The sequence below is a fragment of the Spermophilus citellus genome, assembly GCF_964194105.1.
Source record: "Spermophilus citellus genome assembly, chromosome: 9".
In the NCBI taxonomy this organism is placed as follows: domain Eukaryota; kingdom Metazoa; phylum Chordata; class Mammalia; order Rodentia; family Sciuridae; genus Spermophilus; species Spermophilus citellus.
Genome location: NC_138191.1, coordinates 21,538,942 through 21,551,619, shown reverse-complemented (window position 1 = coordinate 21,551,619; position 12,678 = coordinate 21,538,942). Strand labels below are relative to the sequence as shown.

The window sequence follows — 12,678 nt, the reverse complement described above, 5'->3', positions numbered from 1 at the left end:
AGCGCTTGCCTAGAACATGTGAGGCACTGGGTTCAATCCTCAGCACCACATAAAAATAAATAAATAAAAATGAAGTATATAAAAAAAATCCTAGCTTTGCTATTTAATGACTATGTAACCTTGACTAAGTTAACTTAACCTCTCTGTCTTTTAGTTTTCTCAATATATAAAATGAGTTTAGTAATAATATATACTGGGTTGGTGTGAGGATTATGAGTTAATGTTAATCACTTAGAATAAAGCTTGACATATGCATAATTATGTATAAATACTGGTGATGCTACTGTTAGGATTTATACTGAATTGAATCCACAGTTGTTTTGTTGCTACTCTCCCAGACTAGCATCAAATATACTCTAGGGATTAATGTGAATTAGTAAATGAAAAGAATTGGGTATGTTTATTTGTTATCTCAAAATTTATAGCAGAATGTGGACATAATAAATAAATTTGAAATATATAATTGCACAAATATGTGTGTGTGTGTATGTGTGTTTATATATATGAAATGAAAGCGGATCTATTACACCGAAATAGAGGTTCAGCCAAGAGATTTATTGGAAGCAAGGAGATGGCTGCCCACCCGCTAGAGTGGGGACAGCAGCTGCACACTCATCCTCACTGGGTTAAGTAGGTCTGTTAGAGGACCGGCACGAGCTGATTAGGCCTGAAAATTCAAAGGGGCAATGCTCTCTCGTGGGGTTTATATATTTTATATATATACATATATAAAAAAATGTTTGGCATTTTGTTAGAAATGAAGAGGGACTTAAAGAAGAGTATAACTTTGCCTACTTTTCATGCTGTTCTGTTTTGAACAATGACAGAAAACAGAGAGAGGCATTCTGAGTCATCTGACTGGATGAAGACTGTTCCAAGTTATAACCAAACAAATAGCTCCGTGGACTTTAGAAATTATATGATGAGAGATGAGACTCTGGAACCACTACCCAAAAACTGGGAGATGGCCTACACTGACACGGGGATGATCTACTTCATTGAGTAAGCAAATGTCTGTATCTCTTCTAATCTGCCCTGTCACTGTGAGGATTGTCTGGAATGGTGTTAATCTCATTTTGGTTGTGTGCCTTTCATTTCTTTTTCTTTGTTTAAAAATGTTTTTTATACAAGTAAGAGTTGATTTTTAATCTAAGTATTTCCCTGGATACCATTTCATTTTATTTGACTTGGATAAAGGAAGAATATATTTGACCTCTATTTTATAGAAGTAGGGAGATTGAAAATACACTCATCACTAATGATGGAAAATGTAAAGAATAAAGGAGGCTTAGCTTTGCCCTTTTTTTTAACTTTAGGGTAGATCATCCAACTTCATGAGCATATTAAGAATTATCATCATGGCAGAGTACATATTATTATCTTAGCTAAGTATTGTCAGTCCTAGAATTTAGGTTTGATGTATTCAAACAATATAAGTAAATAATATAGGAAGAAATTTCACTGATCCTCAGAGTAACTGATACACTATAGATGCATAAAAGTAAAAATTTTTATGGAACGCATTATTAATGTAATATTCATAAAGTACTGAATACCACATGATTAGATCAACCTAAAACTGAATGTTGTTTGCATCAGAGAATAATATTATGCAAATAATTTACTAAAAGTTTCATTATGAAGTTTTTTAAAAATTTTTATGCACTTGTTATTTTCATTTAAAGCAGTGTGTTCAGAGTTAGAAGATTAATATAGTGAAGTTATAGAATATTGACAAATAACAGTTAAGTATTGAGGACTGGGCACTACACATAAAGAATATATATTCAGAAGTCAATTAAGGTGAGGGACTTGAATCTGTTTCCTCAAATGGTTCTAATTCCAGATCCTTCCCATAGAATAAGCACCTTGCTGTACTAAGTAGCATTTAGTATTCAAAAAACATAGAACTTGAGTATATGTTATTCTCTTTACCATATGCAGAAATTAATAAATTTATATAAACATTATACAAAACAGACACAACAAGATATACTTCTCTCTATGGAATTTAAGGGATACTTTTTTTTTTAAGTATTGGGAAGTGAACCCAGGTGTATTCAAACACTGACCCACGTCCCCAGTCTTTTTTTATTTTTAATTTTGAGGCAGGGTCGCCTAAGTTGCTTAGGACCTCACTAAGTTTCTAAGGCTGGCTTTGAACATGCAATCCTCTTGCCTCAGCCTCCTGAGCCACTGGGATTACAGGTGTATGCTACCACACCCCAGAAACTTAAGGGATTCTTTAAGGTTAGAAGTGGCTAAAATATCTTTAGAAACAGATTATGAGACATTGGATCTGACAATACTTCACTCTACGAATAGAGATAAGTAAGTATATTATGGAGGTGCAGAGAATGTATAAAAGAATTCTCTTTATAGTTTAATATTATTTGAATGTATTAAAAACATAAATGTAAGGCCCAAACTATAAACTTTCTAGAGGAAAAGCTTCATGACATTGGATTTGGCAGGAACTTCTGACACCAAAAAAAGAGGCAACAAAGCAGGATAGACAAGTGGGACCACATCAGACTTGGACACTTCCACACAGCAAAGAACACTGGCAGGAAAAATTATCTTCATATTGAATAAGGGGTTAATATTTAGAATACTTGAAAATTTACTCTAGATAAAGCTATTTGTTTGCTATAGTCAATATGTTTGATTTGTGTTTAACTAGCATGGTGTATTTGTGTTAAAGTCTGCTGTTAAAGTCTGCACCTGTAAGAAAAGAATATTAACATAGGTCCATAGTCTTTAGTTATTACAGGTTAGGAATAGCCTAAAAACAGCTCTTTTTTTTAACCTTGGGAAATATCAGGCAAAATTCTACAGGATTGCCTGTATCTGCTGATTTAATCAATAAAATTTTGGCTCATTGGAATCAAAGTTGGGCTTTTCTCATATAGCAGTTTTGAGTTTGGGTTAGCAGGATACTTCCATGGTTTTGTTGTGGGGTTTTTTTCCCCCTCTAACCATCTGTGTACTCCTAGACCTCTTTGAGTTCCGATTCCTTTTATTTTGTTAAAACTGATTTAACTGATCTTCACTTGGGGAGATTGTGAAATAAGCACAGACTTTCTAGAAACACTCTCCATTTTTTTTTTCTACATAGATTACCTGTTATCAGCAGACCAAAAAAAAAAAAAATGTTCATATATCTCTCTAAGCAGCTCTGGGGTTAGAAAAGGCATAGGAGATACGGTTAATGCCCTGAAATCACTGACTTCATCTCCTAAGAGTGGACAAGGCAGAGAGTACTGAGTTTATCTCATATTAAAGATACTGAGGAAAAAACGTATTCACATAGTTATTCTAACAGTTCTTTAATAATTAATTTACATTTTGTTGCCATCCTATATATTCTTCTGCAAATTTTTCTTCTTTAATATCTTTGTATTTCAGAGACTTAAGCTAACAGTGTCTACTTAGCAGTGTGATAGTTTCATTTTAGCATTACTATTTACTGCATGGTGACTTGACCTGAAGCTGGCTGACTGGCTTGTAATGGAATTAAACAGACACTGCTCTCTGAAAGTATCTTTGACTTGCTTCATAGAAAGAAGCAGGGGCAAGTTATTTTTTTTCTTCCCCCACCCCGCCCCCTGCAGGATGAACAAACACATTGTTTTTCCTTGCATGTTGCAGAAACAGCCACTTTAAAACTTTTATTTTATCCTATTTATTGTAAGGAGTCCCTGTGATGGCAGAAATTCTGTCTGATAATTTGTCTCTATATTCCTAGACCCCAGGACAGTACATATATATCATAGATAACTCAAGAAACAGTATTTTTCTGAAGGAAGAAAAGAAGAAATTCAGCCAGCAAGCTAACAAGGTTTTAAATGCAACTTAGCTGGCTAGGTGATGTAGTCTATGGCTCTGTGCCCACCCTTTGAAATGTTTTTGACTGCTTGAAAAAGTGTTTTTCTGTACTTGGCATTTGATCCCTTCTTTAAAGTCTTCATTCTCAAATTAGTGTCTCTAGCATTATCTTTCTGTCTTGGTAGTTTTGAAGTAACAGACTGAGAACAATAAGATTATTGAATTTGAGGAATACAAATGGAGGCTGTAGGAGATAAATGTTCCAATACCATATGCTTTTTAGTCACTTTTAATCTTAGCTTTGGAATTACTTTTCTTCCTCTTTATTTTGCTGTTTCTAATTGAGATCTTTATTCTACAGCCACAATACCAAGACGACCACCTGGTTGGATCCTCGTCTCTGTAAAAAAGCCAAAGCCCCTGAAGACTGTGAAGATGGAGGTAGAGATTCAGAATTTTTTTATACTATGCTTATCCTCTTAATCCTTTCTTACTCTTCTTGCTTAGTGAGTTTTTCAAAGCCCTAAACAAACCATAATGTACATAAATAAGGATGGCTATCATAATCAACTGAGTATGGTAATTATGCCATATATATATATATATATATACACATATATGGTAATTATGTTATATGCATATAAATAATTTATGATAAAATTTATTTATCTCCTGTATGAGGATTGTAATTCTCTCTCTTTAAAAATTTAATAAAAATAAATTTCCCTGTTTTTAACATATGCCCTAAATACAAACTGTAAAAATTCTAAGTTGAGGCTGTGGTTGTAGCTCAGCGGTAGAGCATTGGCCTCTCACATATGAGACCATGGGTTCGATCCTCAGCACCACATAAAAATAAATAAACAAAATAAAGATTGTGCCCATGTATAACTAAAAAAAATTTTTTAAATCCTAAGTAACTATTCAGTAAATTAGGTGTGTTCCCAACCACAATGTAGCTCTGTCATATCTGTTGAGCATTCAAATATATACTTAATTTATTATATACTGGGATAATTGCTAGTGTCTATAACTATTCCTTAGCTAAAATTAGGACAGCAATACAAACTTAATGAAAGTCTATAATATATCCCCCTGCCACACACAAAATTTTTCTTACTTAATGGAAAAATTATTTCTATAAACATCATCAGATAGTCTTATCTGTCTTGTATGTTATATGTTCTATAAATTTTATAGTTTTTAAGTAAGTAGAATTTATCTCATCCAAAATTGTTTGCTATATCTTCTTGAAAATAAGGTGCAATCAAACAGAATTACCACGTTTTGTCCAGCATGACTATAATAGGAAGAATTTTTCTAGGGAAAAAAAAACAGTTGAAAATGGAATTATTCAGACTTTTTTTATAATGACATCAAAAAAATTGGAAATCTTGAAATATATCTGTTAGAAGATGCAAGTTCTTAACAATGAAAACTGCAAAACATCATTGAAAGAAGTTAATAAGGATCCATAATAACGGGTGAGATGTACTGCACTCATGGATTGAATCCCACAATATTGTTAATGGTATCCATTCTCATAAATTGATTTCTAGATTCAATACTGTCCTAATCAAAATTCAAATAGATTATTTTGGGGGAACTAACAAACCTATTGTAAAATAATCTGGAAATACAGAGGCTTTGGTAGTCAGACAACCTTTAAAAAAACAGACAAATTTAGAGGACTTCCTATAAAGCTATAGTAAGACAGTGTGTTAATGGCACAAGATAAACAAATAGATCAATGTAACAGAATAGAGTCCAGAAATAGATGCACACATATCTGATTACTTGATTATGAAGCAAATTGCCAAATCAATGCAATGAGAAAAGGAAATTGTCTTTAACAAATGGTGCTGATATAAGTTGATATTCACATAGAAAATTGAGCTTCAGTGATTCCTCATTCCATACACAAAAACTATTTTTAGAAGGATCAAAAGCCTAGCATAAAAGCTAAAACCATGGATCTGGGGTTTTGACTCAGTGGTAGAGCATTTGCTTAGCATGTGTGAGGCTCTGGGTTTGATCCTCAGCACATAAAAATAAAATAAAATTTAAAAAAAATATTGTGTCCATCTACAACTAAAAAAATATATTAAAAAGAAAAGCTAGAACCATAAAACTTTTAGAAAGAAAAGAGTATCTTCATGACTTTGGGATTAGCAAAGTCTTCTTAGGGAAGCTACGAAAAGTATGAACTACAGAAGAAAAAAAAAATTTTTTTTTTTGTGGTACCAGGGAATAAACCCAAAGATGTTCTTCCCTTGAGCTATATCACCAGCTCTCTTTTATTTTTTTACTTTGAGACGAGGTCTTGCTAAATTGCTGAGGTTGGCCTCTTAACTGGTGTTCTTCTTGCCTCAGCTTCCTGAATTGTTAGGATTACAGGTCTGTGCCACCATGCCTGTCAAGAAACCTGATATTTTGTACTTCATAAAAAGATTCATAGTGGGGTAGGGAGGGGGACCGTGGGAGGAATAGATGAATTCTAGATAGGGCAGAGGGGTGGGAGGGAAAGTGAGGGGGCAGGGACTTAGCAAGGATGATGGAATGTGATGGACATCATTATCCAAAGTATATGTATAAAGACATGAATTGGTGTGAACATACTTTATATACAAACAGAGATATGAAAAATTGTGCTGTATATGTGTAATAAGAATTGTGATGCACTCTGCTGTCATTTATTTTTTTAAAAATCAATAAAAAAAGAAAAACTTTAAATTTCTTTTCATCAAAATACATTAAGATAATGAATAGACAAAGTCACAGATTTTGCACTATATATCTAAGAAATTATGTTTAGAATTTATAAAGTACTGTTTTACAAACCAAAGTGAAAATGGACAAAACTTTTAAATAGCCATTTCACTAAAAAAGTTATACAAATGACCAATGAAAAATACTTAAAATCATTAGTAATTAGGGTAGTTTTCTAATTAAAATCATAATGAGATACCCACTAAAATGACTATTATAATAATTTCAAAAGATAGTAACTAATGTTGGGAGGATGGAGAGAAACAGTAACCCTTACTTATCCTTTTGCTGCACAAAATGTAAAATGGTGCATCTACTTTGGAAGCACCATGCCAACGTCTTCAAAAGTTAAGATCCCAGCAACTTGGGAGACTGAGGCAGGAGGATAAGAAGTTCAAGGCCAGCCTCAACAACTTAGTAAGACTTTGTCTCAAAAAAATAATAATAATAAAAAAGGGCTAGGATGTAGCTTAGTGGTAAAGCACTCTTGTGTTCAATTCACAGTACCCCCCCCCCAAAGAAGTTATATATAAATTATCATATGACCTAGTAATTCCACTCCTGGATATCTACTCAAGAGGAATGAGAATATATGTCCACACAAAAATTTGTATTCATGTGTTTGTAGCAGCACTATAGTATCTAAGAAGTGAAAACAACCCAAATGTTCACTTGCCAATGAATGGATAAATAAAATGTGATATAACCCTACAATGGAATAGTATTCAACAATAAAAAGGGCCAAAATACTGTACACACATGAACCTTAAAAACGTTATGCTACATGAAAGAAACTAGAAAACCAGATGTTGTATGACTCCATTTATATGAAATGTCAGCAATGGGCAAATCTATGTAAACAGACAATAGGTTAGTGGTTACACAGATCTAAGGATTTCGATAGAGATTAACTATAAAAAACAGGAAAGGATGTTATTGGAGGGATGGAAATATTCTAAAACTGGATCGTAGTGTTAATAGCATACTAAGTAAATTATTAAGAATTATTGTTATATACTTAAAACAGATGAATTTTATAGTATGTAAATTATACCCCAATAATGTTTTTTTAAAATAAATGACCAAAGGACTTACATACTTCACAAAAGAAGTAGCTTTCACTGTCAATTTACTGAATCTTTAGTATTGTCCTCTGTTTCAAATTATATTTGTGTTTTTCTTTTGTTTTTGAGCCTTTGTTTTTGATTGTCCAATTTTTTTTTTTTTTTAAGATGATGCTAGGGGTCCAACCCAGGGCCTTGCACATTCTAGGCAAATGCTCTATTTACTACTGAGCTACACTCCCAGCTCCAAAATAAATCTATTAAATTTGAAATCCTCCTCACCTCACACCTCTCTTTCTATCATGTATACCATCCTCCTAATCATCTGGACCCAAATCCTTGCAATCACATTTGCTTCTTCTTCTCTTGTTGCTTTATTTCCTATATAGTTTCTAAGCCCTGTTGCTTTTTTCTTTTTCCTGTTTTGCCAATATATTATTATTCAGAATATTCAATATATAGAAAAAACTGAAAGAATTTTGCAGTGACATATATATATTTATTATATATATATATCACTGCAAAATTCTGTCACTGTCTTTCTGTGGGGATGGATATATCCATCCCCACCTTGTAATATTATAATTAACATTTTGCTACATTTGCTTTTTTTTTGGTGGGGGAGGGTGGTTTACTGGAGAGTAAACCTAGGGCCTTGAGCACACTGGGCAGACTCTACCACTAAACTTCAAACCCAGCCTACACTTGCTTTTTCACATAGCTATCTAGTTATCTATTTTCTTCTATCCATGCTTTTTCCTTTATATTATATCTTCTTCATTCTTTTGATTACCATGCCTATTTGAGTATTCTTGATCTTTCTTCCTCTACTTAATTCTATCCCTTAAATATATCCTTTATGCCAATGGTATGAAAATAGTGGTACTCAAACTATCTATTGATATACAGGAAGAGAATGTTAGAACTTATTTTCCATAATATAATTATTACAAATATATATAAATATAAATGTATTACTATATGTAAATTAAGCTTCATTATCATTTTCTGTGCAGATTGGTAACAGCATTCTTACTCATTCCATATGTCAAATTATCACATGTGCTACTTGCAGTATCTGAGGGACAAATTAGTATGACACTGTTCAGTGTCAAGGTACTGATAATTATTTAATTGCTTCCTTTTTAAACATCTGGTTTTATATATGCTTGTTTTATTCATATTAGAATAATACATATGTACATGTAAATAAATTTATATATATCTTGTGAGTATATGTTCAGATTTTTACAGAGAAGCCGGCAGGATCAAAAACCTTCAATACCACTAAATTAATACTAATACCACTAAATTAATACTAATACCACTAAATTATACCCAATTAATACCACTAAATTAATATTTTTAAAATGTAACTACCTCTCCCTTGCTCTCTATTGTCACCCAGACTCCTTGGTAAAAAGCATAAAGATCATTTTTAATAACTGAAACATATTCTGTATTTTCTTTTCAAAATATTTTCATATCATAAATCTGATGTAGTAATGTTTTTTCCTTTGTCATATGCCCATTTCTTCTGTTAGGAACTAAACTTGTTCCCTGTGTCTTCCTGGCTTATACATACTATTCTTCTAAGCTCAAATCTAAAATATGATTTCTTTTTTTTTTTTGTACCAAGGATTGAACGTAGGGGCATTTAACCATTGAGTCACATCCCTGGTACATTCTTTTTATGTTTTATTTTGAGATAGGGTCTTGCTAAGTTACTTAGGGCCTCACTAAGTTGCTAAGTCTGGCCTCGAACTTTGAGATGCTCCTGGTTTAGCCTCCCAACCTGATGGGATTACAAGCATGTGCCCTCCCCCAACTTAAAGTATAATTTCTTATCCTCTTCTGTCTTTCTTTTCCATGTCAAAATTAATGTTCTCTTCTTTATACTCAGTATGACTTATATTGTATCATAACATAATACCATGCTTTTTTTTACTTTGTACTTTGAACCCAGGAGTGCCTTATCACTGAGCTACATTCCTAATCTTTTTTTTTTTTTTTTTGGCTTTTGTTGTTGTTTGTTTGTTTGTTTGTTTTGAGAGAGGGTCTTACAAATTTTCTAGACTGTCCTTGAACTTGCAATCCTCTTTGCCTCAACCTCCTGAGTCACTGGGGTTACAGGCTAGATACCACAGTCTTAAAGAACAATGGTTTTGTCTTATTCAATTGTGTATTCCTTCAGTAGAGATTTAAATGTTTGGAAAGAGGGAGAGAAGAAAGCTAGGAATAAAAAGCGAAGGAGAAAGGAAGGGAAGGAAGGCAGGAAAGAAGCTACTGTCTTCTGAATTAATTTGGTCACCTTCCTTGGAAATATTTTTTAATTCTGTTAGGTTTGGGAAAGGGCAATAAACAGTAAGCCTGTCTTCATTTACTAGTTGGGAATCGAGAGAAAAATAAGACACAGGCAAACAGATGAGATCAGAATGCCAGTTGAGTGTGACTTCAGCCCTGCGGCTATGTGGGCTTAATGATATTTTATTTACCCTTACAGGAGGCAGAGCTAAGCACTCAGTCTCTAGCTTCTGTGTTCAACCGCAGGTCTCCTCCCATGAGGCAGGCATGGCAGAGGACAGACCAGAATGCACCTCTGCAGGCAGGTGGCATCCAAAACAAGAGACTCTGGAGTCTCTAGCTGAGCAAGCATATTGAGGTTGTTCTGTAAAACTCACATGTCAGATAAGACATCCACTTATCATTGGGAAGAAAGTAAAGGGGCTTAGGAAAACTAAAAATGTTTCTTTCTTTCTTTTACCTCTGTGAAATTTGAAGAATTAGGATGACTATATCCCCCTAATTCCCTTTGCATTAAAGGTGACCATACATCTTGGTTGGCTTATTCCATCTTATTCCTGTTGTCCCAGAATAATTAATAGTTCCCTATTTTATTCTGAAAGTGAGCAATACATTATATGGTCATCTTTCTTAAAAGAAGCACAATTGCATTCAGTATGCTAGGAATGTTTGAACTCCTTTAATGTAAGGCTCCTCTCATCCCCATAACTGGGTACCACTTCCTAACATTTTCTGTACTGGCAGGGAACCCACAAGTGGAACATTGAGCCTCTTAGTTTTCTGCTCAGCCAACTTGTTTTACTTTCTCCATATACTGTGTCTCCCCTCTCAATAGGGAGAGCATGGCCCCAAAATAGTCTTATTTTCAGGATAGACTTTATCTGACTCGAATTGATGTTCTCCAGAGTGCTTTTCATCAAGTACATACTGAAACAAGAATAACAACAATAACAGTATTTTAGTTTAAGATATTGTTTGCCTCTGCGGAACATTTAAGATCTAGGAAGTCCTTACAGTTTCTAATACTTGCCCTTTCGTGTCCAGTCTTCTGATATTCAGAAGCCAACTGTGTCTTTCCACTGTGTGTGATGGTTTAATTGATGTACATGTTTATCTTCCATTCAAATAAAATAATTAGTGTTTTGGTTTAAGTAGTTATCTTAAAAATACAGCATCAGGAATCCATTCTACTCTCAACCCACCCCATTTCTCTTACCATGAAAGAAAGATTAAATTTTTACTAAAGGCTGCTTATAAATGTATTGAATGTTGATGTCATTTTGGTGCTTAGAGAATGATAAAAGAAAATTACCAACTGAATAGATTTCCACTATGAGAAAGCAATTGTAATTCATACATTTAAATAAGAAAATCCTATTTTGGGAAGAGAAAAAAAAAAAAGGATAAATTCATGGGCGGGTTAGAACCAGCCAGCTGCTTTATGTGCTAAAAATAGTTTTGCCTTTGGAATCAACTTGTTGGGGAAATGTTCAGAAAAGATGGTTAGGTTAGGTCTTTCCTATCTCAAAATAAATACATTATTCTTGTCCCTAGTCTTCCCATAGTTTTTACACTATCCTTTTTACAACCCAAGTTAAAAACAAACAAACAAAAAGGCATCTTAAGGACTGTATCTCCTATTTTACTCTTTAGTGACTGCAGTATTCTGACTTTTGCCTGTTTTCATTGAAACTGCTTTTCTTAAGTTACCCTTAATCTGATTGCTAAATCTGGTGGACTATACTGACTGACAGCTTTTCAAAGCATCTGTGAATGTTGATCATGCCTTTCTGTTTCACTTTCTTTGATACTTTCCCTCTGACTATTCTTACTTTCTCTGTCTGTTCCCTGAAATGTCAGTGCTCCTAAGGTTCTGTTCTTCACCTTTCTCTCTTCACAGTTTAGGTGATCTCCATGACTTTAATCACTATGTCTCCCAAATCTTTTTCTTTCTGTATTTCTCTTTTGAGTACCAGGTTCATATTACCAGAAGCTTGTTAGCTATCTATACCAGGATGTTCTAGGGCCACACACACAGAGCACCTTCCCCTCCTGCCTTGACAAATGGCATGACATCTCCCAGTGGCTAAGTCCAAACTGGCTATCATCCCCAACTTTTTCCTCTGTCTCCTCTTTGATGTCATTAATTACCAAGCTCTAACATTTTTTTTTTCACATTTTCCCCACTTTTTTATTGCTGTATTATGGGTGTACAAAATGATGAGATTTGTTGTTATATATCCACACATGCATACAGTGTAACAATATAATTTGGCCAATGTCATTCCCTAGCACTTGCCCCTTCCCTCCCCATCTCACGCTCCTTGGTCCCTTTCCTCTACTCATCTTCCTTTGCTTTTTATGTGATCACCTCCCTCTTGCCCCCATTTTCTTTCCTTTCCTCTCTAGCTTCACATATGAAAGAAAACATAACAACCCTTGACCTTTAGTTTGACTTATTTGCCTAACATAATGCTCTCTAGTTCCATCCATTTTCCTGCAAATTACATAATTTCATTTATCTTTATGGTTGAATAAAACTCCATATTTTTTATCCATTCATCCATTTTTAAGGTTTATTTTTTAGTTGTAGTTGGACACAATATCTTTTTTTTTTAAAGTTGTTGATGGACCTTTATTTTATTTATTTGTATGTGATGCTGAGAATCAAACCCAGTACCTCACACATGCTAGGCAAGCGGGCTACCACTGA

The 12,678-nt window shown here is 33.8% G+C and overlaps 1 protein-coding gene across 3 annotated transcripts in view; it reads left to right on the top strand.

The window, feature by feature from the left end:
* The window catches only part of MAGI3 (membrane associated guanylate kinase, WW and PDZ domain containing 3), a 225,741-nt gene that overhangs the window by 161,732 nt on the left and 51,331 nt on the right, over positions 1-12,678 (top strand). For all 3 annotated transcript variants that reach the window (XM_081307115.1, XM_081307114.1, XM_081307116.1), the window contains exons 5-6: positions 828-1,002; positions 4,190-4,269. In XM_081307115.1, the coding sequence (XP_081163241.1) occupies positions 828-1,002; positions 4,190-4,269 (255 nt within the window). The remainder of the gene's footprint in view (positions 1-827; positions 1,003-4,189; positions 4,270-12,678) is intronic.